The sequence below is a fragment of the Vipera berus genome, assembly GCF_964194415.1.
Source record: "Vipera berus genome assembly, chromosome: 1".
In the NCBI taxonomy this organism is placed as follows: domain Eukaryota; kingdom Metazoa; phylum Chordata; class Lepidosauria; order Squamata; family Viperidae; genus Vipera; species Vipera berus.
Genome location: NC_138202.1, coordinates 333594593 through 333621611, shown reverse-complemented (window position 1 = coordinate 333621611; position 27019 = coordinate 333594593). Strand labels below are relative to the sequence as shown.

The following is a 27019-nucleotide window of genomic DNA, read 5'->3' as shown; positions in this document are numbered from 1 at the left end:
CTAAATGCCAGAGGAATAGATTGGAACATTGGAAGAAAGTGCACAATAATTCATATTTTGCTTATAAATCTTCTCCTCTGACTTCTACACCGTTTTTCTTCACAAGTTTTAAATGTGTTCATCAGCTAAGTGCCACTATTACCTGTCTCGGAGGCTTCGTGTTTTCGCTTGAATTATTCCTAAATCCCACAGTGCTGGGTTTTTGCGAGAATCACACTGTTTGTGTCCATATATTTCAATAGCTAGAGCACCATCAGAAAGATATTCCATAAAATCTTCAGTGATACTGGCAGAGAATTCCTAGTCAGAAAAGGATTAAAATGTTAATGCATCATTCATTTCCTTCCCTACTATTGGAACATATGGATGCAGAAATAGAAAAAAGAAACATATAGAAATAAGGGAGTAAACATATTAGTGTACATTAATCCCAACAGGATATCTGAACTGGAACAGTCAATAGCTGAGATCTGCAACCTTAACAGAAAGCTTAAATCACTATGATAAATAGAGTACCAGAAGGATCTAGAGAGCAATTTAGAAAGCTTTATGCTTAGAATCCTGAAGCAAACCACAGGGGGAAACACAGCAAAATTAATGGATGGAATTTGCTGTCCTACTTTTGGAGATTTATTATTGCTTTTCATTATGATGAATTCATTTCTCTCTTCCATGTGATGTTTCCTGATTGTACAGCTTTGACAGGCAATTAACCAGCAGTCTTTTGGTATATTAGTATTGCCCATTTGCAGTACAAAGGCAATAATGTAGGATTGCTATGCTGGGTTCTTGTTATGATTAGAATAGTGTTAGATATGAAAAGCTCTTAAAAAACATTTCCATCTGCTAAATTAACCTTCCTGAACCTGTTGTCTTCAAGATGGTGTGGTGGAGAATGCAATGTTACAAATGGAAAGAATACCAGCCTAAATTACATCAAAAATCACTTTCAACAATCTGAATCTGCTGGGTTTTATGATCAGTGCCAGAGTCAGCTGAGATATAGTTGTTCAGCATTAAGAACAGGGCTATTTGGGTGCTGACATTAATTTAAACTGTTTTTAAAGGGATATGAACAGTATTTTAAAAGTGCTGGGAAAAAGGAAGAGAGAGAGAGCTCATATTGTTCAACAATATACTGAATTATAATTTGTTTTGTAATACTTTGTATTGCTTTTCTATTTTTTTTTACTAAGGGCTTTTTGAAATAAGAAAATCAGAATATTTCAATTTTTTAAGTCAACATAAAAAATGATCTCAATTTTAATGGCATGGTATGTATATTTTAGACCAGAGGTGTCAAACTGCCGGCCCACAGGCCGGATGTGTCATGCGGAAGCCACACCCACCCCAGCTTGGGCAAGGAGGAAAAAGTTGTGATACATCCTGACACGTCAAGGGACGTGGCGAGTTTGACACCCCTGTTTTAGACTATATGAAAGAGGCTTCAAGAACTTGCTTACATTAGTAAACTCACTTTTAATATTTATAGAAAAAGGGGAGGGATTTGAGTATTTGAGACAGGCTTCTCCAGAATAGCCTTTTGTACTTTTAAGAGCCCCAGAAGACAAAATGATCCATTGAAAACACTGTAGCTCAGCAAATAAAGAGACAGTAAGCCTGATCCACATTTGATATAGCACGTTTCCCAGGGCTAGACATTTGTTAATTGGAACAATCATATTACCCTACTGTGCTGTCTTTCCTATTGTTTCTAGTTTGTTCTAAGATCCAATGCAAAATGCTTGTTTTGGTTTCTAAAGTTCTGAATGGTTGGTACTTTCTTATCTGAAGAGTCACACCCTCTCTCATTTTCTACCTGAAATTTGGTCCTTAGTACAGTAAAATGAAATTCAGAGGGTGTCCACTAAGGAAAAGGGCATTTCCTTCAGTGCTGAAATCTTGGTTATAAAATGCTTTTCCTATAGAGGTCCAGCCTACTTTATATTCTTTTCAGTAAACAATAATTTTTCCCTTTATTTCAGGCTTCTTGAGATTTTTGACATAGACGTTTTTAAAGAACTTTCAAAGCTTCTCAAGACCCTGATAACTTTGAATTTCTAGAGTTTCAAAGTTCTACCTATATGATAAAAATTTGATATTTCTTGATTTCTGAGTTTTAAAAATTTCTGCCACTAGTTATAAGTAGTGTTTGATTTTTTATTTTTAATGGAAGCAATCCAGAGAATTCCAATTATGTGACATCCTAGAAATATTCTAAATAAATACGGAGAGCAAATATATATTGTTTAGCCTAATAAATACTAGAAAAAAGAGAGAGATTTGGAACAATGCAAAAGAGTATGCCACTTTAAGCCAGGAATCATGATATAAAGTCATTAGCTGCATGCTTACTGAGACCATATTTTCAATCCTGGTTACACAAACAGGTAAATATAACAGTGCCAACAAAACAATGTGACATGCAGGATTATAATTCATAATGACTATACATGACAAGATGAGTAACAATTGGTTTAGAACTGGCTTATGAATAATATAATATAATTAATATAATAATATAATATAATATAATATAATATAATATAATATAATATAATATAATATAATATAATATAATATAATATAATATAATATAATATAATATAATATAATATAATATAATATAATATAATATAATAATAAATGCTTTAGGTGTAAAAAATCAGTATATTTCATTTGGATATTATACTAAACTATCTCTATCTGGTTGGTTGGTTTCAAAGAATGGGCTGCCAAGCATGTAACTCAGGGGTCTTCAAACTTGGCCCTTTTATGACTTGTGGACTTCAACTCTCAGAATTCCTCAGCCAGTGTGCTTTGCTAAGGAATTCTGGGGGTTGAAGTCCACAAGTCATAAAAGGGCCAAGTTTGAAGTCCCCTGATGTAACCTATTCCCATTTTATTACAATCAGCAGAATTTAAAGCTTAAAATGACACATGCATTGCACCGCTGCCGTGTAATATGCAGTCGAGATTTTTAAAACCATGATTCGTTGAACAATCCATAATGACTTAGATCAGCCATAATACTACACCATAATATGTGTGCTAGCATTACTCTATTTCTCCCCCAGACACACACATCAACATTACAGCTTAGCATAATATCAGAATTGGTAAGAAAGAACTAGTAAGAAAGGATTTTGCCCACCCATCCTGGAGAGCACTTTAATGATGAAATTAAAGTTGCAACTCTGAGATAGCAGTAAAAACAATAGAACAATTACATTGCAATGATCGAAGACAACCATGCACCGTGGCTCCTTGCTGATGGGAGACAAAGAAGGATCCATTTCAGGGGCAACCATCACAGGTTCCAGCTGGTCCCAGAAAGAATACTTGCAGAACACAAAGTTGGAGAGATGCTGAGGCAAACCAGTAGCCTGAAGGATTTTAATCTAGGGGATTAAAAGGGCCACATAACACATACAGAGGTCAGTACAATAAATAATTAATAGGGTGCATTCAATAAAAGTTCAATACAAAATGTAGCAGACTGTTCAGAATAATGTCTGTCTTATAAAATCAGAAGCTTCCTCAGTAGACAGTAAATCTGCCTTAAAATTATATCTTGAAATAAACAGCTCCACCAGGGGGCACTCTATGAGCAGACTTGGGTATCTCAAAGGTTGCTTCACTATAAAGCAGAAACTAAACGGATTTGAAGACACAACCTTGCTCCAAAATAATTAATGCAACCGGCATATTTGTCTTTGTGGCAGTTTAAAAAAACAGTGAAAGTTACGTACCTTAAGCTATCAAACTCTTGGTTTAAACAAAACTTCCACAATAAAATAAATACACGAGTACATTCAAATGAATATCCCAAAGGTGCTTTTTCAAAAGGCAGCTGAAGATGTTTCGTTTCTCATCCAAGAATCTTCTTCAGTTCTGAACTGAAGAAGCTTCTTGGATGAGAAGTGAAACATCTTCAAGCAAAACAAAGAAAGTCCAGTTGCCTTCTGAAAAAGCACCTTTGGGACAAACCATGACCTGGATGACTGAGAAACTCCTTAGACATTTAGTTATCCGCTTTAGAAAGAAACTGAAGAAGCTTCTTGGATGAGAAGGGAAATGTCTTCAAACAAAATAAAGGATGTCCAATTGCCTTTAAAAAACGGTCAACCATGACCTGGATGACTGTCCATAAGACATTTAAATGAGTATAATTGAGTGAACACAATAGTGACCAACCCTGACAGATTGCTTTGGCCTCACAGCTCCAGCAGTTATAAATAAAACTAAAACTAACTAAGGTCATTCTTCATAAAGTTGTTGCTGTCCCAGCATATTACACAATGTAATATCACTCCTAGCTAGCACACCCAGCAATCACAATAGGTTATTTTAAAAATCGGAGTTGACTCCTGTCAACCTCAGTTTTATTGGCAAGATTTCAGAAGTGGCTTGCCACTTTCTCCTTCCTAGGACTGAGTGACTGGTCCAAGGTCACCCAGCTGACTTCATTGAAATCAAGGCCAGGACCTGAACTCAGGGCCTTAATTTGGTTTGTAGCCTGATGCCTTAACTACTACAGCAAACTGGCTCTCCACAATAACTATAATTAAAATTATAATCCATAGAGCACCCAGTTCAGGATAGACAGGCTTTTTGCTATCAAACTGTTTATTTTGGAAAAGCAAAATTAGGGAAGCTTTTAGAGAACTCTGTCAACTTCCAGCTCAAGGATCCAAATAAATCATCAGGTTCATTCTGTTTCTGAAAATCTTATTATTTATTGCATACATGGCATGATATTGTGGAAGCAAAATTAACTCTGAGGTTCCCAGACACCAACTCATAGACTTAAACAACAATCTCTCCAGCCAAATCCCCAACTTCTCACATAGTCTCTGTAAACAATTTCACTTTGTTATGGAACCATCTGCTTCTCCTCCACACCTGCTGCAGTGTCCTTGGAAATGTTTCAGGCTCTCAATGTCTTCAGAGGAATCATAAAGGTTTCATTTCTCCATCTAAACACTTCTAAAGCAACACTTCCCCCTTCCCCCAACTCTAATGGCAAGTCAAAACAAGAGGCACATAGCTGGCAAAGTTTCATTCTTGGCAAACTCACCATGCACAGTAACTTGTGTTCCTGCTGATCATTCTCAAAGCAGCCCTCCAAGCTGTCATCACCTCCTGCAATTCTCTCCCCAATATCTCCACTCACACGTACCACTTCAACATGCAGGCGACCTGCTACCTGACAGGGCACAAATCCCATAGACAGGAGGGATAATCATAAGGTTCTTGGAAGCAAATAAAACTACATTATTGAAAATAAATGTACATTAGCAAAATTCTCATCAATCCATGCTGCCTGAAACAGCAGTATAGATTTTTCAGAGGGTTTCAAAGTTTTCCACTGTTCTGCCTCAGGAAATACTGGCCTTCAATTTTCATTTTTCTCTTGAGTTTTTTAAGATCTATAATTTAATGTCTGTAATCTACTTTAAATTCTGCGGCTGCAAGCTGTTTTTAGCCCTGATAAATTTTGTTGCTATGTATTTATCTGAGCTGTTGCCTTGCACTGGGTTTGAAATGATTTATTGTAATGCCTATTGCAGTATTATTTTTTGAAGTGACTGTTTAATGCTGGGGGAAATCACTCTTTCATGTAATTATCATATCCAAGAAATTAAAAGTAAAAATTGGGCATGCCATTTTGCATGTAGTTTCCTATGCCCTGAGCAGGGAGATGCGGCACCAACACAGTAATGCAGATGTTCATGTTGTATATATTCCAAGAATAGTCAGACAATTATCAAGGGATTAATCCTCTCTGAGAGTCCAGTGGAGGAGCAACTGGTAATAAACTGGGAAAAGTAATCTCTTCTTTCTTCTATTTCAACTTCAAGGATCATCAAGCTCAGTGATAATATCAGAGATGTTAACAGGAATTGTCCTTCAAGGAAGTTTTACCTAAAAGGAGTATTAAGCTTAGGAGAAGTTTTACTTGTTTGTTTTACACCATTTCTAGACTGCCTCACTCCCAGTGAACACTAGATAGCAAACAACAGAACAATAACAATACAATTAAAGCAAACCTCCCTTGACACAGTAACATTCCTATTAAAAATCATCACAGGGTCCCCCACTCAGTCTGGCCAAAGGCACAATGGAATAACAGAATAACACAACAGAATAATGGCTTTGGAAGGGACCTTGGAGGTCTTCTAGTCCAACCCACTGTTCAGGCAGGAAACCCTATAACCGTGGTGGCGAACCTATGGCACGCGTGCCACAGGTGGCACGCAGAGCCCTCTCTGTGGGCACGCGCGCCATCGCCCCAGTCCTAGGCCTTCAGCTGGGTTTTATAAAACCTTTTTGCTTTAGGCCTCTGCCGCCGTGTGCCAAAAAAAAGGTTCAATCAATCAATCAATTTCAACTTCTCGCGGGGAAAAAAAAAATCTCGCAAAGTTGGAATTGATTGATTGAACTTTTTAGTCCCTCCCAGTCTGCCGTTACCACCACAGCCACGCCCACCCAATGGGCCACACCCACCCGGCACCCGACAATACACAAGTGGGTTTTGGGTTGCGGTTTGGGCACTCGGTCTCTAAAAGGCTCGCCATCACTGCCCTATACAATTTCAGACAAATGGCTGTCCAGTCTCTTCTTAAAAACCTCCAGTGTTGGAGCATTCACCACTTCTGGAGGCAGGTTGTTCCACTGGTTAATTGTTCTAACTGTCAGGAAATTTCTCCTTCGTTCTAGACTGGACCTCTCTCTGATACTTTTCCATCAGTTACTTCTTCTCCTGCCCTCAGGTGCTTTGGAGAATAGGTTGATTCCCTCTTCTTTGTGGCAACCCCTTAAGATTGTCAACCGTTGGACCAACAGGTACTCAGGGGAAAGGGAGAGGGGGTAGAGTTCCTGCCTAGCCTGTATCCAGTACCAAACAAAGGGGGAGACACTCAGCAGGTTCTTTAATGACCATTTTGTAATCTTTCTCTCTGCACATAAAAATAAACTAAACTAAAGAAAAAAATATCACAAGAGTGAAAGTTTCTCCATGTAAACCTAAACAGTGAGATTAATAATGTGCTGAATTCTATATGTGAAGTAGTTGTGGAGATGAAGGATTATTATTCCTTCATCTGCATTTCCACCTGCTGTAGGAATGGTATGGCTGAGGAACAGGTTTATCAGTTTAATGAGAACTAGTCATACGCTAGTCTTCTCTAGTTCTAGTTTTCTTGTACACTGGTCAACATGGGTCCAATAGGAAATCTGTGAGGAGGAGAATGGGTTATCCCAGATTCAAAAGTCATCTTTGTCATGCCTTTTTATACACTTCACATGATTATCAAATCAATTCCTACCTAAACAAACTCAGGGGCAAACTGGGAAGAAATTAGGAAGAACTAAGAAGCAATTAAATATAACTGCCTATATTAGAGGCATCTATGTCAAAAGATAAGAGAATCAATAGTACCGTATATACTTGAGTATAAGCCGAATTTTTCAGCCCACTTTTTGGGCTGAAAAATTCCACTTCGGCTTATACTCCAGTCAACAAAAAAACTTACCGAGGACTTGTGCGCGGCCGAGGCTTTGGTGCTTCCGGGATCGCGCGCACCTCTCCCAAGCCACCGCCGTCCGAGACCTGCCGAAGTTTGGGGAGGTTTGGGGAGGTGCGCGCGCACCTCCCCAAACCTCCCCAAACGTCGGCAGGTCTCCGTTCCTCCGCGCCCTGCCTGCCTGCTTCTTTCCACAGCGGAAAGAAGCAGGCAGGCAGGGCGCGGAGGAACGGAGACCTGCCGACGTTTGGGGAGGTTTGGGCGCCTCCCCAAACCTCCCCAAACGTCGGCAGGTCTCCGTTCCTCCTGCCGACGTTTGGGGAGGTTTGGGTGCCTCCCCAAACCTCCCCAGGTCTCCGTTCCTCCGCGCAGACCTGCCGACGTTTGGGGAGGTTTGGGCGCCTCCCCAAACCTCCCCAAACGTCGGCAGGTCTCCGTTCCTCCTGCCGACGTTTGGGGAGGTTTGGGCGCCTCCCCAAATCTCCCCAGGTCTCCGTTCCTCCGCGCAGACCTGCCGACGTTTGGGGAGGTTTGGGCGCCTCCCCAAACCTCCCCAAACGTCGGCAGGTCTCCGTTCCTCCTGCCGACGTTTGGGGAGGTTTGGGCGCCTCCCCAAATCTCCCCAGGTCTCCGTTCCTCCGCGCAGACCTGCCGACGTTTGGGGAGGTTTGGGCGCCTCCCCAAACCTCCCCAAACGTCGGCAGGTCTCCGTTCCTCCTGCCGACGTTTGGGGAGGTTTGGGCGCCTCCCCAAACCTCCCCAAACGTCGGCAGGTCTCCGTTCCTCCTGCCGACGTTTGGGGAGGTTTGGGCGCCTCCCCAAACCTCCCCAGGTCTCCGTTCCTCCGCGCAGACCTGCCGACGTTTGGGGAGGTTTGGGCGCCTCCCCAAACCTCCCCAAACGTCGGCAGGTCTCCGTTCCTCCTGCCGACGTTTGGGGAGGTTTGGGCACCTCCCCAAACCTCCCCAGGTCTCCGTTCCTCCGCGCAGACCTGCCGACGTTTGGGGAGGTTTGGGCGCCTCCCCAAACCTCCCCAGGTCTCCGTTCCTCCTGCCGACGTTTGGGGAGGTTTGGGCGCCTCCCCAAACCTCCCCAGGTCTCCGTTCCTCCGCGCAGACCTGCCGACGTTTGGGGAGGCGCCCAAACCTCCCCAAACGTCGGCAGGTCTGCGCGGAGGAACGGAGACCTGGGGAGGTTTGGGGAGGCGCCCAAACCTCCCCAAACGTCGGCAGGAGGAACGGAGACCTGCCGACGTTTGGGGAGGTTTGGGGAGGCGGCCAAACCTCCCCAAACGTCGGCAGGAGGAACGGAGACCTGGGGAGGTTTGGGGAGGCGGCCAAACCTCCCCAAACGTCGGCAGGAGGAACGGAGACCTGGGGAGGTTTGGGGAGGTGCCCAAACCTCCCCAAACGTCCGCAGGAGGAACGGAGACCTGCCGATGTTTGGGGAGGTTTGGGGAGGCGCCCAAACCTCCCCAAACGTCGGCAGGAGGAACGGAGACCTGCCGACGTTTGGGGAGGTTTGGGGAGGCGGCCAAACCTCCCCAAACGTCGGCAGGTCTGCGCGGAGGAACAGAGACCTGGGGAGGTTTGGGGAGGCGCCCAAACCTCCCCAAACGTCGGCAGGTCTGCGCGGAGGAACGGAGACCTGGGGAGGTTTGGGGAGGTGCCCAAACCTCCCCAAACTTCGGCAGGAGGAACGGAGACCTGCCGACGTTTGGGGAGGTTTGGGGAGGCGCCCAAACCTCCCCAAACGTCGGCAGGAGGAACGGAGACCTGGGGAGGTTTGGGGAGGCGGCCAAACCTCCCCAAACGTCGGCAGGAGGAACGGAGACCTGGGGAGGTTTGGGGAGGTGCCCAAACCTCCCCAAACGTCCGCAGGAGGAACGGAGACCTGCCGATGTTTGGGGAGGTTTGGGGAGGCGCCCAAACCTCCCCAAACGTCGGCAGGAGGAACGGAGACCTGCCGACGTTTGGGGAGGTTTGGGGAGGCGGCCAAACCTCCCCAAACGTCGGCAGGTCTGCGCGGAGGAACGGAGACCTGGGGAGGTTTGGGGAGGCGCCCAAACCTCCCCAAACGTCGGCAGGTCTGCGCGGAGGAACGGAGACCTGGGGAGGTTTGGGGAGGTGCCCAAACCTCCCCAAACGTCGGCAGGAGGAACGGAGACCTGCCGACGTTTGGGGAGGTTTGGGGAGGCGCCCAAACCTCCCCAAACGTCGGCAGGAGGAACGGAGACCTGGGGAGGTTTGGGGAGGCGCCCAAACCTCCCCAAACGTCGGCAGGAGGAACGGAGACCTGGGGAGGTTTGGGGAGGTGCCCAAACCTCCCCAAACGTCCGCAGGAGGAACGGAGACCTGCCGATGTTTGGGGAGGTTTGGGGAGGCGCCCAAACCTCCCCAAACGTCGGCAGGAGGAACGGAGACCTGGGGAGGTTTGGGGAGGCGCCCAAACCTCCCCAAACGTCGGCAGGTCTGCGCGGAGGAACGGAGACCTGGGGAGGTTTGGGGAGGCGCCCAAACCTCCCCAAACGTCGGCAGGAGGAACGGAGACCTGTCGACGTTTGGGGAGGTTTGGGGAGGCGCCCAAACCTCCCCAAACGTCGGCAGGTCTGTGCGGAGGAACGGAGACCTGCCGACGTTTGGGGAGGTTTGGGGAGGTGCGCGCGCACCTCCCCAAACCTCCCCAAACTTCGGCAGGTCTCCGGACGGCGGCGGCTTGGGAGAGGTGCGCGCGATCCTGGAAGCACCGAAGCCTCGGCCGCACGCAAGTCCTCGGTAAGCTCCGGGCGGTCACTTGCTTCGCGTCTCCTGAGGGAAGGGGGGGGCGACTGGAGCGGGCGTGTTTCCTCGCCTGCTGGGCGCCACGATTTGCCCGGGGAACGCGCGGGCCCGAATGGCAGCGTGGAGCGAGGAAGCGGACAGCCAGGGCTTCCCCGAGAGCCGCGGCCACACAGGGTATTCCTGTGTATTCAGGCTTGCAAAATGGCAGATCGAGCCTCTGCTGGCGGCAGAGGCTTGCAGAGCGCGGATCCAGCCTCCGCCGGCGGCGGAGGCTTGCAGAACGGCGGATCGGCTTATACTCGAGTCAACAACTTTTCCCAGTTTTTGGGGGTGAAATTGGGGGTCTCGGCTTATACTCGAGTCGGCTTATACTCAAGTATATACGGTAATTGTGCACAGAGCTGTAACTCTTAAATAAGTAACAGTAATTATGTGACTAGATAATGATTAATAATTGATCATGTAGAAAGATACCTCTCCTTTCTGATTGATGATGGGCACAGCATATTGCAGCTTCACATCATAAAAGAGACACTCAAGGAAGACATTGGCGACTCCAATTAGGCTGTGGTTCTTTTGCTCATCATAAAAAGGATCTGCTCGCCGAAAGTAAGACCTCATAACCTTGAGTTGAATAGAGAAGAAAAAAGGGTGAACAACAAATGTCTATGATTATTAGATCCTCTTACGACAGAAGTTCAATTTGGCAGAGGGAATCATATTCTCTCTTTTTTTTTAATTGAAAAGTTTTACAGTACATTTTTGGATACAAAAAAACCCCTCCTCCCCCTCCCCTCTCCCCAACCCCTCCCTACCCTACCCTCCCCCCTTCCCCTATTCTCTTGTAACAGACACCTTAATAAGTAAGAAAGACCCTTTCTCCATCTTCCCAGTTTGTTTTCAGTCACCTTAATATAGTGCCTCTAATATGGTTTAATCCAGCCTTCCACAATGATATATGTGCCTTCCAGAGTAAAGACCATGCTAGACAGAAATTCTGGAAGGACAGCATCTTGAGAAGGCTGATTTAATTACCTGTATGCATGCACAGGAAGACATACTGAAGGTAACTGCCTGTGTACCAGTAAGTCATGTGATTTGTTTTGTCTTAGACCAATCACAACCCAGAAACTATTTATAATCACAACCCATATTCTACTTACAACCCAGAACTAGTTTGCTGTTACTATTTTAGGAAACCAGGTTATGAACCCATTCAGAGAGGACCAAAGGTGTGTGCAAGAATAGCAATCTCAATATAAAGGAAAATAAAGGAAGAAAAGAAGGGTTCTGGGTTATTTCCTTTAAGGCTTCATTTATGTGTTACTTTAAATAAACTGAAATTTATTTAAAGACAAAGAGTTCATGGGAGCACTTCAGAATTACCTAGTCCAGGGGTAGGCAACCTCGGCTCTTTTATGACTCATGGACTTCAACTCCCAGAATTCCTGAGTCAGCATAGCTGACTCAGGAATTCTGGGAGTTGAAGTCCATGAGTCATAAAAGAGCCGAGGTTGCCTACCCCTGGACTAGTCAAAAGAAAAAAGTTCAACCTTCTAATGGCCCTATTTAAAAGCCACAGATAATGTTATTTTGGTTCAGTCTATGTAACAATTTTTGGAACTTCAAAGAGACGGCAATTAATTACGAAGAAGCACACAGACTCTCATAAAACAAAACCACAGTCAGCGTTAGGATAGTCCTCTTTGTACAATAGAGATAGCAAACTGCCTCACATGGCTTTGGGGCAAGATAAGCCACAGATTTCCTTTGCAAACTGAACATATCACATGAAAGTTAAGTAAAAATGCTGTCGCGAAAATGATCCTTCTCCCCTCACCTTCACGTTCATTGTCTTACTGGTTGGCATGTTTACATGCATGTATGCAGTGGGTGGGTGGGTAAGTGGATGGCCAATCTAAAGGATGGGGTGATGTTCATGCTTACGGGAGCTTTGGCATTTTCTCACTTTCAAAGAAACCTAATGCCAAGATGCAGCATCATTCTCAGGATATAAACACTGCAGCCAGGAGAAGCAAAAAATAATCTAGGCTTTCCCACTTTTCAAGTCTGCTTCTTCCCAGCAATATAAAAGCAAAAGGATATTTTTTTATCTTTTCTGTTAATGTCGTCATCCTGCCAAACTTTGGGGGAAAAAAAATCTTTTAAGGATTTTCAGCCCATACTTAATTTTTCAAAAAATAGCAAGACCAAGACTATTCTCTAAGGATCACATATATAGATACATGTTCCTTTACCTCCTGGTCTCAACATATAGCTTCAATGAATGCTGAGTTTAATTTAATGTTATCCAAGGCTGTTGGAAGCCAGTTTGGGAAAGTGGTTAGGGAATCAGGCTAGAAACTGGGAGTCTGTGAATTCTAATTCCACCTTAGGGACAAAGACAGCTGGGTGACTTGGGGCCAGACATTCTCTTTCATTCCTAGGAAACAGGCAATGGCAAATCACTTCTGAAATCTTGCCAAGAAAACTGCAGGAATTTGTCCAAGCAGTCTCCAAGCGTCAAAACAGACTCAAACTTCCAAGACTGTTAGCCAGGTTAGTTGAGGAAAATAAGATAGGAATACAACACATATAGAGAAAACTAAGCTGATAAATCATGTTTTACCAGTTAAGGAAAGGTTTATCCCCACATCTCCTCCACATACCAGGTTGTCTTCCTCACAGTCTTTCCATTCTTGATAGAGGTCTCGCATATCTAACAACCGGTTCTCCAGTTTCTCCAGGGACCAGATTTGTTTGCCCTTCCCTTTTCGTCTCACCTGAATGGCTGGCTCACTAAGAACTGCACCCCGCTACAAAACGCCCGGAAGGAAGAAGAAATGCAAAGAGAGAGAGAGAGAGAGAGAGAGAGAGAGAGAGAGAGAGAGAGAGAGAGAGAGAGAGAGAGAGAGAGAGAGAATCAATGCAAATAATGAATGCAAATTTGTTACCTGCCTATCTTGAGAACTTCAGTAAGCTCAGGATTGGCAAGCTTTTTCTTGGCTTGACTGTATTATTGTATTATCTTCTGATATCTTCCAGGGAAGATACAAAAAATATTTTTTTCTGCACAAATTTGTCTGTGTAATAAGAAGTGAAATCGTCAAATACAGCCTTTTGTTTTGAAAATTTTTATGTTGGAGCTCATCAAGGAATGATTGTCTCACCATTAACTTCATTAACTGACAAATCCGCCAAATTTTATATTAAATGTTTGTTGGTTAACTACATTCCGAGGATGTTATTGAAGTGGGCATGTTCTGTCAGTGCCCCCAAGGTAGAGATTATACTGCAGTGTAAGTTATATTAAATTTTTGCACTTGGCAGACTTTATGTAGTATGATCCATTTTTACTTGTAACCAAGATTCAGTATCTTGTTTGGATTTATACCTATTCTTTTGGCCACTATAAATATTCAGTTCAAAATCAAGACAAATTTACCTGGGGGTATATTTGAATTCTCTGCTCTCACACCCAATATTTCTCTTTTCTTTTTCTTTTCTTTTTTTAAATCTCAAGAACACTTTTTGAGATGGGAGGTCTTAAAATCAAATCAAATTGAACATCAATAAATAAACAGAATCTGACAAAAAGACCACCATCTTATTTGGAATAGATTAGATTAGATTAGATTTATTGAATTTATATGCCGCCCTTCTCACTAAGGACTCAGGGCGGCTCACAACAAAAAATTTAAGAAACATGGAATAGAAAATTTAAAAAAGAATTAAACAATAAATGTAATAGATACATGACAATTTAACTCAATAAAAGCCAAATTTAAAAAACATAGTCCAGAATAGTGTATTTGTGAGTTATATAATCTTTCCCTGGAGGAGAAATTTAATCCACTTGGTCCAGAGCTGGTAAATTTACATTTAAAAAGGCATTTTTCATTTTTAAAAGAAAATTATGACACTGAACATAAATATTTAAATTGAACTGATGCTTGGATAAACAGTTCATCATTGTAAGATTTATTCGTGGGGTTTTTTTGATAACTGATAGGAACATCTCATCAGCAAATGATCATATGCACTATGAAACTAAACATTCTTTCACCACTTTCTCCTCTCTAGTTGAATTTCAGTACAGCCTGTTTTGAGGAAAAGAACTGAAGGACGCAGAACTTGATATATTTCCCACATTCTTTTCTTGAAATCTGAGCCTCCCCTCCCTTTTTTTAAAACAGTGGTGAGTCTGCAGCCTTTTTACTTAAATCAGTAAAAAGGAATGCCATGAAGGTTACATAGTCACATAGCAATCCACAGAAGTTGCCTAACCAGGTCAGTTAAAATCCTAGCAGTTGGTTTGCAAAAATTCAAAGCTTGGTTAATATTAACTTTAGTTCAAGATTTTTGGTAGTTTAGTAGTGTCTGGGTTCATTTATCATTCAGTATAATAGGTGAGCCCAGAAAAGGATTTTAATAAGTCATGACATTAACTAGTTCCATTAACGTGGCCTGTGAGTAGTAAAACTGCACATCAATAAATGTAGAGCCACTGCAGACAGATACATGCATGTTTTGAATAACAATAAGTAAATAAACCATTTAATTGCTCAAATTTTGCTAGTTTAAACTGGCTGTGAATTGCCCTTTGCCCTTCTCTAGCAAGTGTCCACTCCCATTTTATACACATCGTGTTAAATCAACAGAAAGAAAATGTCTATACCCTGCTTAAATATCACCTTTGGAATAGCAGAAAATATTCATCTGGACTGCTACATCTTGGCAGATGACATACTGTATGTGCCTGAATAGACTTAAGTGCCTTACCTTTTTGTTTGCGTTAAGGCTTGAGGCTGGAATTTGGAGAGTGACCTTATATTCAGTCCTTTTGTCCATCTCTTCTGCAATGAAGCTGGCTTCTCTAACATACAAGTTGGCCTTCATAATCTGCTCCCTCAATTTCCTCAGGCTGTGGTTCAGCATCTCTTCTCTATTGCAAAACAGGGGAAAGACAAAAAGGAGGATGGAATTTAAAAGAAAATATTTATTTAGAAACACACTGCAATAATCACACTGATAAGGATGTTTTGCTCTGGTGCAATCAGTTAACCATTTTTGCACCAATGAAAGGAAGGACTAAGGCAGACATGTCAAACACAAGGCCCGGGGGCCGGATCCGGCCCACGAAGTGGTTTCATGTGGCCCACGAAGCCATCCTGGAAACAGTGAGGGAACAGCCCCCATTGCCTTGGCCCTGGCCCAGAGACCCTCCTTCTGCCCGAGACCCTCAGATCTGTCCCACTCCTGCCCAGGCGCCCATAGGCACCCTTGATGCGAACGATGTAGAGCTGGCCACGCCCACCCAGTAGGCCACGCCCACCCTGGCCACACCCACCCAGCCCCTTGAGGGCAACCGCAATGCTGATGTGGCCCTCAATGAAATTGAGTTTGACACCCCTGGACTAAGGGGTGATAGTAGTAGTATTCCAATATCTCAGGGTTTGCCACAAAAAAGAAGTCAACCTATTCTCCAAAGCACATGAAGGCGAGACAAGAAACAATGGATGGAAACTAATCAAGGAGAGAAGCAACCTAGAACTAAGGAGAAATTTCCTGACAGCGGAAGGAGAGAAACGCGCCAGAGCTGGAAAGCAGGTTAGTGAACAATTTTTTTGCTTTCAGGAAGAGGGAGGAGCTGGGTGGTGGTGTGCCAAACTCTACAGTAGCGCCAGGAGAAGCGGCAGGAAACGGGGCTGCCATTACCAGAATGGAGAAGGGAGACACGGGGTGATGCAGGGTGGCATGCAAGTACTCTGCTCTGCATTGCTGCGCAGAGCCGTTCTGCTCCCCATTCTCCATTCTCTCCAGTGGCAGCGACAGAGGACTGGTGGAGGGAGGCGGCGTGAAAGGCTTTTGTCCGGCCATGGCACAAGCCACTAAAGAGTTGGTGGAGGAGAAGGAGGCAGCGGCTGCCGCCGGGCAGGTGATCTGTGGGGCGAAGCGCAAAGAAAGCCCATCCAGCAGCGCACAGCGGCAGCAGAGCCTTTCGCCGTCACTCTCCCCTTGGTCCGAAATGGTGATGGGGGACCGGGTCTACCACACCCTTGTTCCATAGCATGGCAGTCCAACTCAGGAGGGAAGTGAAAGGGAAGATCGCCGAGCAAGGAATGGCCTGGGTGGGGGGGCCCTGAAGGAAGCGGGTGCAGGACGCATGGGGTAGCTCCACCCCTTTCCCCACCTGCTTTATCTCGTTGTGGCAGCAGCAGCGCAATGTGCCGCACAGCCTCCTGCCGCGAGCAGCTGCAGCAGAAGTGGGCCAGCAGCCACGCAGGCTCCTGCTGGATGGGAGAGGCAGATCTCACAAAAAATATAAGACGCCCTTGAAAATAAAACCTAATGCCTCTTTTGGAGGCAAAAATAATATAAGACTGGGCCTTACTTTTGGGGAAACCTGGTAAAAAAGTTATTTTATTCATTGATGTATAAAATGTATCTATTGTCTTAATCCAAACATATGTCAAGATGAGTATTCTCCAAAGAAGAGAATAAGGAAAAATACCAGACCTCCAAAGTTCATTCCCTTCACCCACCTCTCTTCTGCCCACTGGCGTAAACGTTGCTGTGCATTGGGAGAATGGAAGGAAAACCTGTCCATGGTGCGGAAATGCTGCTTCTCTGGAGACAGACGCCTCCGGAGCTGTTCTAGTTCATGCTCATACATAAGTCGCTGCCGCTCCAGTGCTGACCGCTTCTCCTCTTCATGCTGTTGCTCTAGACTTTGTAAAATGGACTGCATTGGATCTAAGCAGAGAGGAAGAAAGATGTCACAAGGTAAAAGCCTAGAACAGAGGTGTCCAAGCTTGGCAACTTTAACACCTATGGACTTCAATTCCTAGAATTCCCTATCCAGTCATGATGGCTGGGGAATTCTGGGAGTTGAAGTCCACAAGTCTTAAAGCTGCCAAGCTTGGACACCCCTGGCCTAGAACTAACAACTCTACAATAAATTTAAATGTAGAGCCATAATCTGTGTTTCTTACACATGATGGCAGCTTGGTTTTTAAAGGAGGACAGTTGTACACTCAAAGACGTACGAATGGATCTTTGCCTCAGTTTCCCAAAGATTGCTTGGATAAACAGTTACCTAAATTAGTTTATTTCAGCTTCATTGCACCAGAGCTAAGATCACAGAAACCCAAACCCTGGTGTTGGGATTTTTCTTAATCTGGTCCAGATAACAAACCTGAAGATTTATTTGTTTTTCCCTACAAAAATAATTTCATTATACAAAATTAAACTCTTATTCCTTATATCTAATCTTAATCCTAATTCTGTATTTGTTTCTATTTCCTTATTTTATTATACAATCTTACTTTTAAGCATTGCTTTTTTTCTAAAAACAAAAAAGGTGCCGGAACTCTCATCTTGGCGGGTGCAGGAGGCGGGGGCGGCAGTGCTGTTGCAGTCACAGGTGTGAGGGGTGTCAGCAGTGGGCTGCCCCCCAGGGCCGGAGCCGGCACAGCTGGTGCTGTGGGAGCTGTGGGGCCTGCTCTACACGGCAGGGCTGCAAGAAATCGGTGGTGACCAGCACGGCCACGGTGGAGCATGTGCCCATCTGGAGGCCAGGCACAGAGCACAGCAGCGGCCATACATCCGCACACTCTCACAAACACTCCCCAGTTTCCCCTCGTACACAGAACATTCAGCAGCGGCCCAGTGTGTTGCATAACACCAACATGAAGATCATCTCCCCGGAAGGTCTCACCCCCTCCATTTTGCGATCCTCTACTTCTTTCTCCTCTTCATCCACTGCCACCACATCCCCAGCCTGGTCCTCCGGCTTCTGTCCAGCATTGGTGTTGCGCAGCTCCCTAAGCGGTGTGGACAGCTACGCCTCGGTGGTGGAATCGGCCCACATGCAGAAAGAGGCCTCGTCATCCAGGACCCAGGACGTCAAAAGCAAACGGTCTCAGCCCGAGGCCAACCACCTGTTCACCTCAAAGTTGCCCGCGGGGCCCGGCCTAGAACAGACACCTTTGCCCATAAAAGCTATGGAGCCCAAGACTTTGTCCTGCACTGGGCCAGGGGCAGTCCACATGTTTACCAGAGGACAGGGAAAAATCTAGCCTTCACATCACACACCCCTGGACCCATCACTGCATGCCGTTTCAGCCCCCGAGCCGCCGAGTAAAGAGTAAACCCTTTTCAGTGCAGGAGCAGGAGCTGCGAGTACTCGTTTTCCGTGGGAACTACAGTCCTGATGGCATTGAAACCATAACTTCCCCTCTGTCCTCCACGAGAAAAGGATGAAGCTGACCATGTAGAGCATGCCTGGTGGCTCCCACAGCACCAGCTGCTCTGGCACTGACTCCGGCCTTGGGGGACAGCCCACTGCCGCCACCCCCCACCCCCGCTCACAACCACCCCAATGATGCTGCCCACCCCACAGCACCAGCCACTCTGGCGCTGACTCCAGCCTTGGAGGGCAGCCCGCTGCCGCCACCCCCACCCCACCAGTGATGTCACCTGCCCCACGTTCCCACAGCACCAGTCGCTCAGGTGCTGACTCCGGTCTTGGGGGGCACCCTGCTGCTGCCACCCCCGCTCGCAACCACCCCACCAGCAATGCCGCCCACCCCATGCAGAGCGCACCCCGCGGCTCCCACAGCATCAGCACCCCTGCACCCCCGCTCACAACTGCTCCGCCAGCGATGCTACCTGTGCAGAACCAACCTCCAATTCCTTGTCCTCTCTTACTTACCTAGCTGAGATGGTGTATTTGCAGGGAGGGGTACAAAGTTCCTGCCAACTCGCCTTTGCTGCAGACAACTTGCCTGTGCAAGTTGTCTTTTGGCGCACTCAGCAGCAATTCCTACTGGCTTTCAAAAGCCAATAGAGGGAGTAGCACAGCTTGTGCAAAAGCATTTTTTTGTGTGTGCAAAAAAAGGTGCCAGAATGCCGTTCTGAGCGTTCTATGAGAAAAAAAGCCCTGCTTTTAAGTTTACAACTATTTCTATCTTATTTAATTGACAAAGTTCTATTTTTATCTCTGTATTCCATGTCTAACTTCCTATCTCCATGTTTGCAGCATTAAAGGTAAAGGTAAAGGTAAAGGTTCCCCCGCACATGTGTGCTAGTCGTTTCCGACTCTAGGGGCCGGTGCTCATCTCCGTTTCAAAGCCGAAGAGCCAGCGCTTGTCCGAGGATGTCCCCGTGGTCATGTGGCCGGCATGACTAGACGCCAAAGGCGCACGGAACGCTGTTACCTTCCCACCGTAGTGGTCCCTATTTTTTCTACTTGCATTTTTACGTGCTTTCGAACTGCTAGGTTGGCAGAAGTTGGGACGAGTAACAGGCGCTTACTCTGTTACGTGGCACTCGGGATTCGACCCGCCAAACTGCCGACCTTCTGATCGACAAGCTCAGCGTCCTAACCCACTGAGCCACCGCGTCCCTCGTTTGCAGCATTATGTTTTCCTAAATTAACTACTTCTTAGCTCTTTAAGTGTTTTCTTTACCCCCAGTTCCCCAGCTGACTTACTGTCAAATGCTCGTCCTGACGTGAGCGGAACAACAGCTCTTGCAGCTCCTATACCAGTCTTCAGCTCCTATACCAGTCCCAGTACGTTTGTATGTGAAAACTCTTTTCATTGCTCTATAGCAGGGATTTCCAGCTTTGGAAAGTTTAAGACCTGTGGACTCCAACTCCCAGAATTCTTCAGCCAGCCTGAAGTCTACAGGTCAAACATGCCAAGGTTGGACACCATGCTCTATAGCAGGGCCCCCCAATCCCTGGTCCCTGGGCCGGCACCGGTCCGTGGCATACCAGAAACTGGTCTGCACAAACAAGAGAAGCCCCATCCGTGGGATGCAGGCAGCACATGAAACCATGGCCTCTCCGGGCCATGGGAAAACCTCTCTCCACAGAACTTGTCCCTGGTGCCCAAAAGGTTGGGGGCCTCTGCTCTATAGACTTGTGAATGAGTTTTGCTCTCCCCTCCACCACCCCAGCACTCACAGTTCTCTGTTTCTGGAGCTGGTTTGTGGAGCTCTGCACCTGGGTCCCTGCAGGCAATGGGCCTGCTTTGGTTTGCAGATTCTGGTTGGTCTCTTTTCCTTTGCATCTCACAGCTCTGCTTCTTAGTCTTGCAGTTCCAAGAATTGCAGTTTTCTTTCACTGTCTGAAAATTGCTGCCTTTGCGTTGAAGGTTTCTCTTTCCTGCTTCTTTGCTGTCTTTTTGGCTTGACTCTCTCTGTCTCTTTTTGACTCACACACACGCTGGCTTTCTGTTTTGTTTTAGGGGATAAACCCTCCAATTAAGGAGAGGGTGGGGCTGCTGCTTTAACCCTCTTTCCCAGGCTGCACCAAAACTCTGGATCTCAAGAGGGAAAAGAAGTGCCTGCTCACTCTGGGTGGTAAATTTACTTTTCCACACTTGTTCAAATCACAATTAGACTACTGCAATGCACAGTATATAAAGTTGACCTTTAAGAATTTCCAGAAGTTTCCTTTGGCACAAAATGAAGCTGTTAGCTGTTAACTCCTGGCGTGATGTTACGGCCATTTTATGTCCATTTAAATGGTTTGCACTCAATTCTGGTTATTTTTCATGCATGATTCAAGTTGTTGCTTTTCATCTTTAAAGCTCTAAACAGTTTACTTTGGCTACTCAAAGGATCTTTTTTTCAGCATAAATGTTTTTTGGGAGAGATTAGTAGGAGAGGCCTTTTAAAAGATGGGGTTCCAATTTCAGAGGTCAATTTTTTAGATTATGAAATAGAATACATAGTCTCAGGAATAGCTTCTAGACTCTTAGTTTAGGAAAATAATCAATAGGTTTTTTTCAAATAATCTTTTGAGATGATGATGATGATGATGATGATTATTTTGGCTGCCTTATCTCAGTGGACAGTATCTCTTAATTGAACTTGACTATGCAGGTTTGAATATGATTAGTAATTGGATGGGAAACAAATTGGGAAGTCAACAAAAGCTTGAAAGGAGGCCATAGCAAACCATTTCTATCTTGTTTCCAAAGAAACAACATGAATATTACCCAGGTTAATCATTCTTAATTTTCCGGTCAAATGGAAAAAGATATTCAGGTAGGCTCAGTGAATCAATACCTAAATATGGGTTTGTTAAACTACAAAAATGTAGGATGACAGGCCAAATTAGTAAAAAAAGCACATCTTTGTTTAATACTATACTTGCCCCTTACCAGTTACATGCAGCTTAGTTCATTAGAGATGGGGACAATTGAGGCCCGTGTAGCAACAGATAGAAAAGATTATATGCAATTTAATACTGCATATTCCTCTTTTGTATGACAGAGCTTTCAAATCAATTCAATATTTGATCTTTGTCTAATACCTTGGGTTGGACAATACACTTGGGGGTGGGGGTATGAACAAATTATCCTCACTAAAATCTTGCAAAATATTTTGACCCATTCATATTAGGCTTATACGCAGACTGAGTTGCAGCATCTAGGCTACAGAATTAGCTGTACTAGGAGGATCAATGGAATCAGTATAAAAAGCTATTAAGACTGCATGTTATCCTTCTCTCTTCAGGCAATATTTTAAAGATGGCCAGGATATTTTCAAATGTAACCAGTTGTGGGCTACTATCTTTATGATTATGTTTCTACCTCAACTGTCTTATAATGCTAATCTTCCTTGATAATATAAAGTTTTAATTATAGATTCGTAGGTTTTCAAGTGTTATAAAACAAACCAAAGCTACACTCATATATAGCCTCTCACTACCTAGTTTATACATACCTGATATAATACCTGGAAATTGTATCACAATCATAAATGGCCCAAATTGTATAATTTTTTGTGTCGTATGCACAATGATATCATTAGGCAGGTGGCATCGATGTGGTTTTCACAGAATGCTTTGGCCCCCAATGCTTATCTTCCATGATAACTTGCTATCACAAAAGTTCATTGCATAAAGCAATAACAACAGCACTTAGACAAATACACTACTTTACAGCCCTCTCTAAGTGGTTTACAGAGTTAACCTATTGCCACCAACAAATCTGGGTCCTCATTTTACCGACCTTGGAAAGATAGAAGGCTGAGTCAACGTTGAAACGCTCAGGATTGAACTCCTGGCAGTGGGCAGGGTTAGCCTGCAATACTGCATTTTAACCACTGCACCACCATTGCTTTTATATTTTGCAGACAAATCAAAGCAGAACAATTGTCCCCAGTAAGCTATTGAGGGTAGTACTGTGTTAAAATTCTTGTTCCAGTTACAATGTATCTCACAATCATAACCTTGAATTGCAACCACTTGCAAAATGGCATACCATACAGTGGAAACAATGCATCCACATTCCTTACCATTTCCTCCAAGAGCTTTCATAGTTACTTCCATCTGGGCATATTCATAGTTAAAGCTGATCTCACTGGATACCTCGCTGGAGCTGTCTCCATCTAAATCCAGCTGTTCAGAGCTGTTGCTTCCTTTCATTGAACTATCTTTGTCTTCATCCTCTGTTTCTATTTTCTTTTTCTTTTTTGGCAAATTCAACCTTAAGCAGAAAAGAAAAATGCTAACAAACACCAACCTTTGAAAACTGGTTTTATTTGATTTTGAAAAACAAATGCAGAAGATGCCTTGTCAATGAGAGAAGATAACAGTATCCATTACACTAAGACATAAGAGATTATGGCTGCTATTAATGAGATACAGAGGTCCTGAAGGTCAGCTTTCACCAATTGTTGGGCAATTCTAACACACCTGGAGGATATCTGTAAGTGAACATGGCTAAATTCCTTGCCAAGGCTCCACTAAGCTTTTGTCATAGCTTATGTATATTTCAAAAAGGTTGGTGTAGCAAAACCCATGTCTGAATTAATTTGTGGGAAAGGGGATACCAATATAATATTTTGTTCAGATGTTAAGTTACTTCTAGATAACTATTTATTTTGGTTAGGTCTTTGGAGTTAAACCTCTTTTTGCATTTGGGCCCTTTGCTGTATTCTATTTTAATTTAATTAATGCCAAACAAGTGATGTTTGGAATTTCCAAATTAAAAAAAAAATCTTGGGCAATTACTAACAGTTTGAAATATTCTAAGGATTATATTGGACTATTGTAATGTGTTCTACAAGGAGCTATTCTTGAAGACCACCCAGAAACTATAGCTGACCCAGATGTGATACAGGAAGTGTTGGGCATGCCCTGATATGTCATGTGAAACCAGTGTTTTGTGAATTGAACTGGTTGCCAGTATACTGTTTATCACCTATATAAGCTTTTCAGGGCATTGGGCCAAGTTATCTGAAAAGCAGCAGCCTACACCCCATGGTTTCTCCCTATCCAGTAAGCTTGTCTATCTTGTTCACAAGTTGGTATACTTTGAGTCCCTTCAATCAAATAGTGATATTGTGACCCAATATCTACTGCATATCTGCTCTCTGGAATAATGTCTCCCTGGAGATCCATATAGCTCATACCCTGATGACATTCTAGAAGTCTTTTAAAAAGTCTCCTCTTCATCCAAGACTTGGGACAAGAAGTTTGCGGAGCCTTGTTCATTACATTTTCCGTTTGAAGGAGCATGTTGTCCAACACCTGGGATTTCTTTTCTATCGGCTTTTTAAGTTGCTTTTTATATATCATACTGAAAACATCCAGATAATTGTACTTTTAGATGAATATAATTTCACTTCAACATCCTTCTCTGGGAGATCCTTCTCTGTGGGCGCCCCGGAGCTATGGAACCAGTTACCGGTTGAGCTCCGGACGGCGCCCGATCTTCGCTCCTTTCGCCGCGATCTGAAAACATACTTGTTCGAGCAAGCCGGCCTGGCCTGAGGGGGGATTGGTGGGGTTTTTTACTATTTTATTGGGTTTTTTTTTACCATGTATCAACTGTATTTTTAATCGGGCATGTATTTAATTATCTTTTATTTTTTGTAAATTTCTGTGTTTTATTCTTGCCCTGTACACCGCCCTGAGTCCTTCGGGAGAAGGGCGGTATAGAAATATTAATAAATTAAATTAAATTAAATCCAAAATGGAATAAAATCACACTGAAGAAAATTATTATTATTTTCAGGCTTTCATCTGTAACTAAGCTTATTTAGGTTGTTTTAAAGGGGGATTTTCCAAACCTGTGGAGGTTCAAGTTACCAGTGGCTACTAGCCTTGATGAGGGCCCTTGGCTGGAGCTGTTGCACAGCTAGTTGCCCCACATAGCAACTGTCTCCTGCCTCCTGGCCCAGCATCCACGGCCTCTGCCTGCCCCACTCGGCGACCAGGAGGCGCATTTAATTGTCCCCCACAGCAAATTGCCCAGGGACAAGTGTCCCTCAGTGAATCGCCTGGGACAAGACAACAAGGCAGGAGCTCTGGTGGACCATTGCTAGGGGAGGAGAGCCACCAGAGGGCCCACCAAGAATAAATAGTGGTGGGTCGGCTGTGGTGGTGGGCACGGAGAAGTGGGTGCAGAAAACTGGCTGGCGCCAGTTCTCCTAGACACCTGGGGGAGACAGGCAGTTAAGAATTAGGAAATATAAATAAAATAAATGCAGAAGATTTCCACTTTCTTCCTTGCTGTATTTGGGTACTTCCAGAAGTCAAGTGATTTCAGCCAGGGATGCAGAAAAAAAATGATCTAAAGGCTCTTCTTACATTCTTATCACATATTATCTCAGCCCTGAAATGTGCATAACAGAGACACAGAAAAGAGAGCAGCCGGAACAGCTATTAAGAGTGACAGATCATTCCTCCTGAATGCTGGAATTTATTTTCACTTGAAATGTCTAAAACATCTAAACATCCAGAAAAGCCCCAAACCCAACCCTCAAGCGTAAAGCAGTGTTTCTCAACCTCAGCAGCTTTAAGGTCTGTGCAGTTTGAGAGTTCCCCTACCAGCATGCTTCCTTGGAAATTCTGGGAGTTGAAATCCACACATCCTAAAGTTGCTGAGATTGCAATACATTGCCATAAAGAAAAGTGTGTAGTCTTTAAAGAAAATGTGTAAACCTACTTTCCTTATAATTTTAGGCAAATTGCCTTAAAATATTGAGATGATCCTAAGGTGGTCCGCCACAAATGATAAAAGATTGAGCCCTCTTTTGCCTGCATTTCCCCTCCTGCACATCTTCCATATATTACTAAAACTCTCCTTTTGCCCATTTGTAATTTTCAAGTGGGCAAAAACAGTGCATCATAGGACAACATTTTTTTTTGAATGAACATATCTGAAATGGGCTGAGAATGACTCCAAACTCTGGGAATCATTTCTCCCATGGGATTGAAACTTGACAAAGTTATGGCCAATTCAGTGCTGCTGCACTGCCACAGTCAACCGCAGCCATGAGATAATCATTTCCAATATTCCCTGCCAGTTTCCCACAAGGAAAGTCAATTTAGAATCCAGCAGGAATTTGAAAGTCCCAGGTTGGCAGTGATTGCTGCCAGGCGGGAGAGAGATGGAAAGAGTTGTGGGGATGCAAAGGAGTAGATGTAGGTGAGGGACAGTGCATAGGATGTGCAAGACGTGCCATGTGGGATTGGGGAGAGTGTGCGAGGGGGAGTACACAAGAGGTGCATGAGAGGCCTGGGTTGGGGAGGGTGTATAGGGGTTTGCAAGAGGCACCACAGGGGTCAGGGAAGTGTGTGAGAGGTGCTTTGTGGGGGAGGCAGGTTGCACAGCTCGGTGGAGTGTGCAGGACTGTGAAGAAGTATACAAGGGTGCAAGGGAGTCATAGCAAGGGGACAGGGAGGGTACGCAGGGGCATGTTAGTCGTAGTTAAGGAAATATCTCTGAAACAATGACCCAAGGGTCCCAGGTGGTATAGCAACACTATAACAATTTTTAAAATAGTTCAGCCACTGTATAAGGTTTAACATTTTACAGTAAAATTATAACCACGACATCAAAGAAACAAAGAAAAACTGTTTACAATTTCTGAAATTCTAAATTCCCAGCTAGCATAGCCACTAATCTTGCTGGCGGGAGGAATTTTGGGACTTGTAATTCCAAAATATCTGACAGTTGCCTGGTTGAAGAAGGCTAAATTATCTTGACTTTTAGCACAGGACAAGACCAGCAGATGCATATTGTAGAGTTGAGCCTCCACAGCCAGCTTTCAGATATTAAATGGTGTCAAAGGCAATCCAACTCGTACGTCTCAAAGCTGTACCGATTAAAGAAGAAAACGAAATGAATCAGCAACTTACCGGAAAAAGTGGTTGTTCCCCCACAAAATTCTGTCACCGTGGTGCAGTTGTGTGGGACCTACAACAGCTGTACCATTCACAAACGTCCTGTGTTGGAGGAAAAAAATAGTAAATATAGTCATTCCCACATCAAGAATTTGGCCTGTCCTTAATGCCACATGGCAATGATTAAGAAAAACATAATGCGAAGAACTTGTGATGATCCCCCTCCTTTGAGGCGGAGCAGCAAAGCAGAGACGTTGCATGACAAAATAAATTGAAGATAACCCAACACATCTGAATACTTTCTTTTCCCTTTTGCAAGGAAGATACATATCAGTGCTTCTATAACTGGAGAAGGAAAATCTTTTGGTAGAATCTTCTTCCTGCTTGAAAGAGGTAGTCGTTTTTTCCAGTTCTACTTGTCTCTTTGTAATATCTGCTGTTTAAAAACCATCCCAAACAAACCTCTTTTGCACCCACCAGGTACATGCCACCAGGGAACAGAGCATGAAAATTTAGGAGAGGGAGCAACAACTGATCTGAGCAATTTCCTGTGCCTC

The 27019-nt window shown here is 44.2% G+C and overlaps 1 protein-coding gene across 2 annotated transcripts in view; it reads right to left on the bottom strand.

Annotated features, from left to right (window-relative positions):
* Positions 1 to 27019, bottom strand: part of KIF13B (kinesin family member 13B) — a 158933-nt gene that overhangs the window by 48098 nt on the left and 83816 nt on the right. For both annotated transcript variants that reach the window (XM_081312970.1, XM_081312971.1), the window contains exons 15-23: positions 26478 to 26564; positions 22625 to 22815; positions 16855 to 17065; positions 15092 to 15254; positions 12979 to 13125; positions 10784 to 10933; positions 5081 to 5209; positions 3231 to 3401; positions 143 to 300 (exon numbers count right to left, since the gene is read on the bottom strand). In XM_081312970.1, coding sequence (XP_081169096.1) covers positions 143 to 300; positions 3231 to 3401; positions 5081 to 5209; positions 10784 to 10933; positions 12979 to 13125; positions 15092 to 15254; positions 16855 to 17065; positions 22625 to 22815; positions 26478 to 26564 — 1407 coding nt within the window. The remainder of the gene's footprint in view (positions 1 to 142; positions 301 to 3230; positions 3402 to 5080; positions 5210 to 10783; positions 10934 to 12978; positions 13126 to 15091; positions 15255 to 16854; positions 17066 to 22624; positions 22816 to 26477; positions 26565 to 27019) is intronic.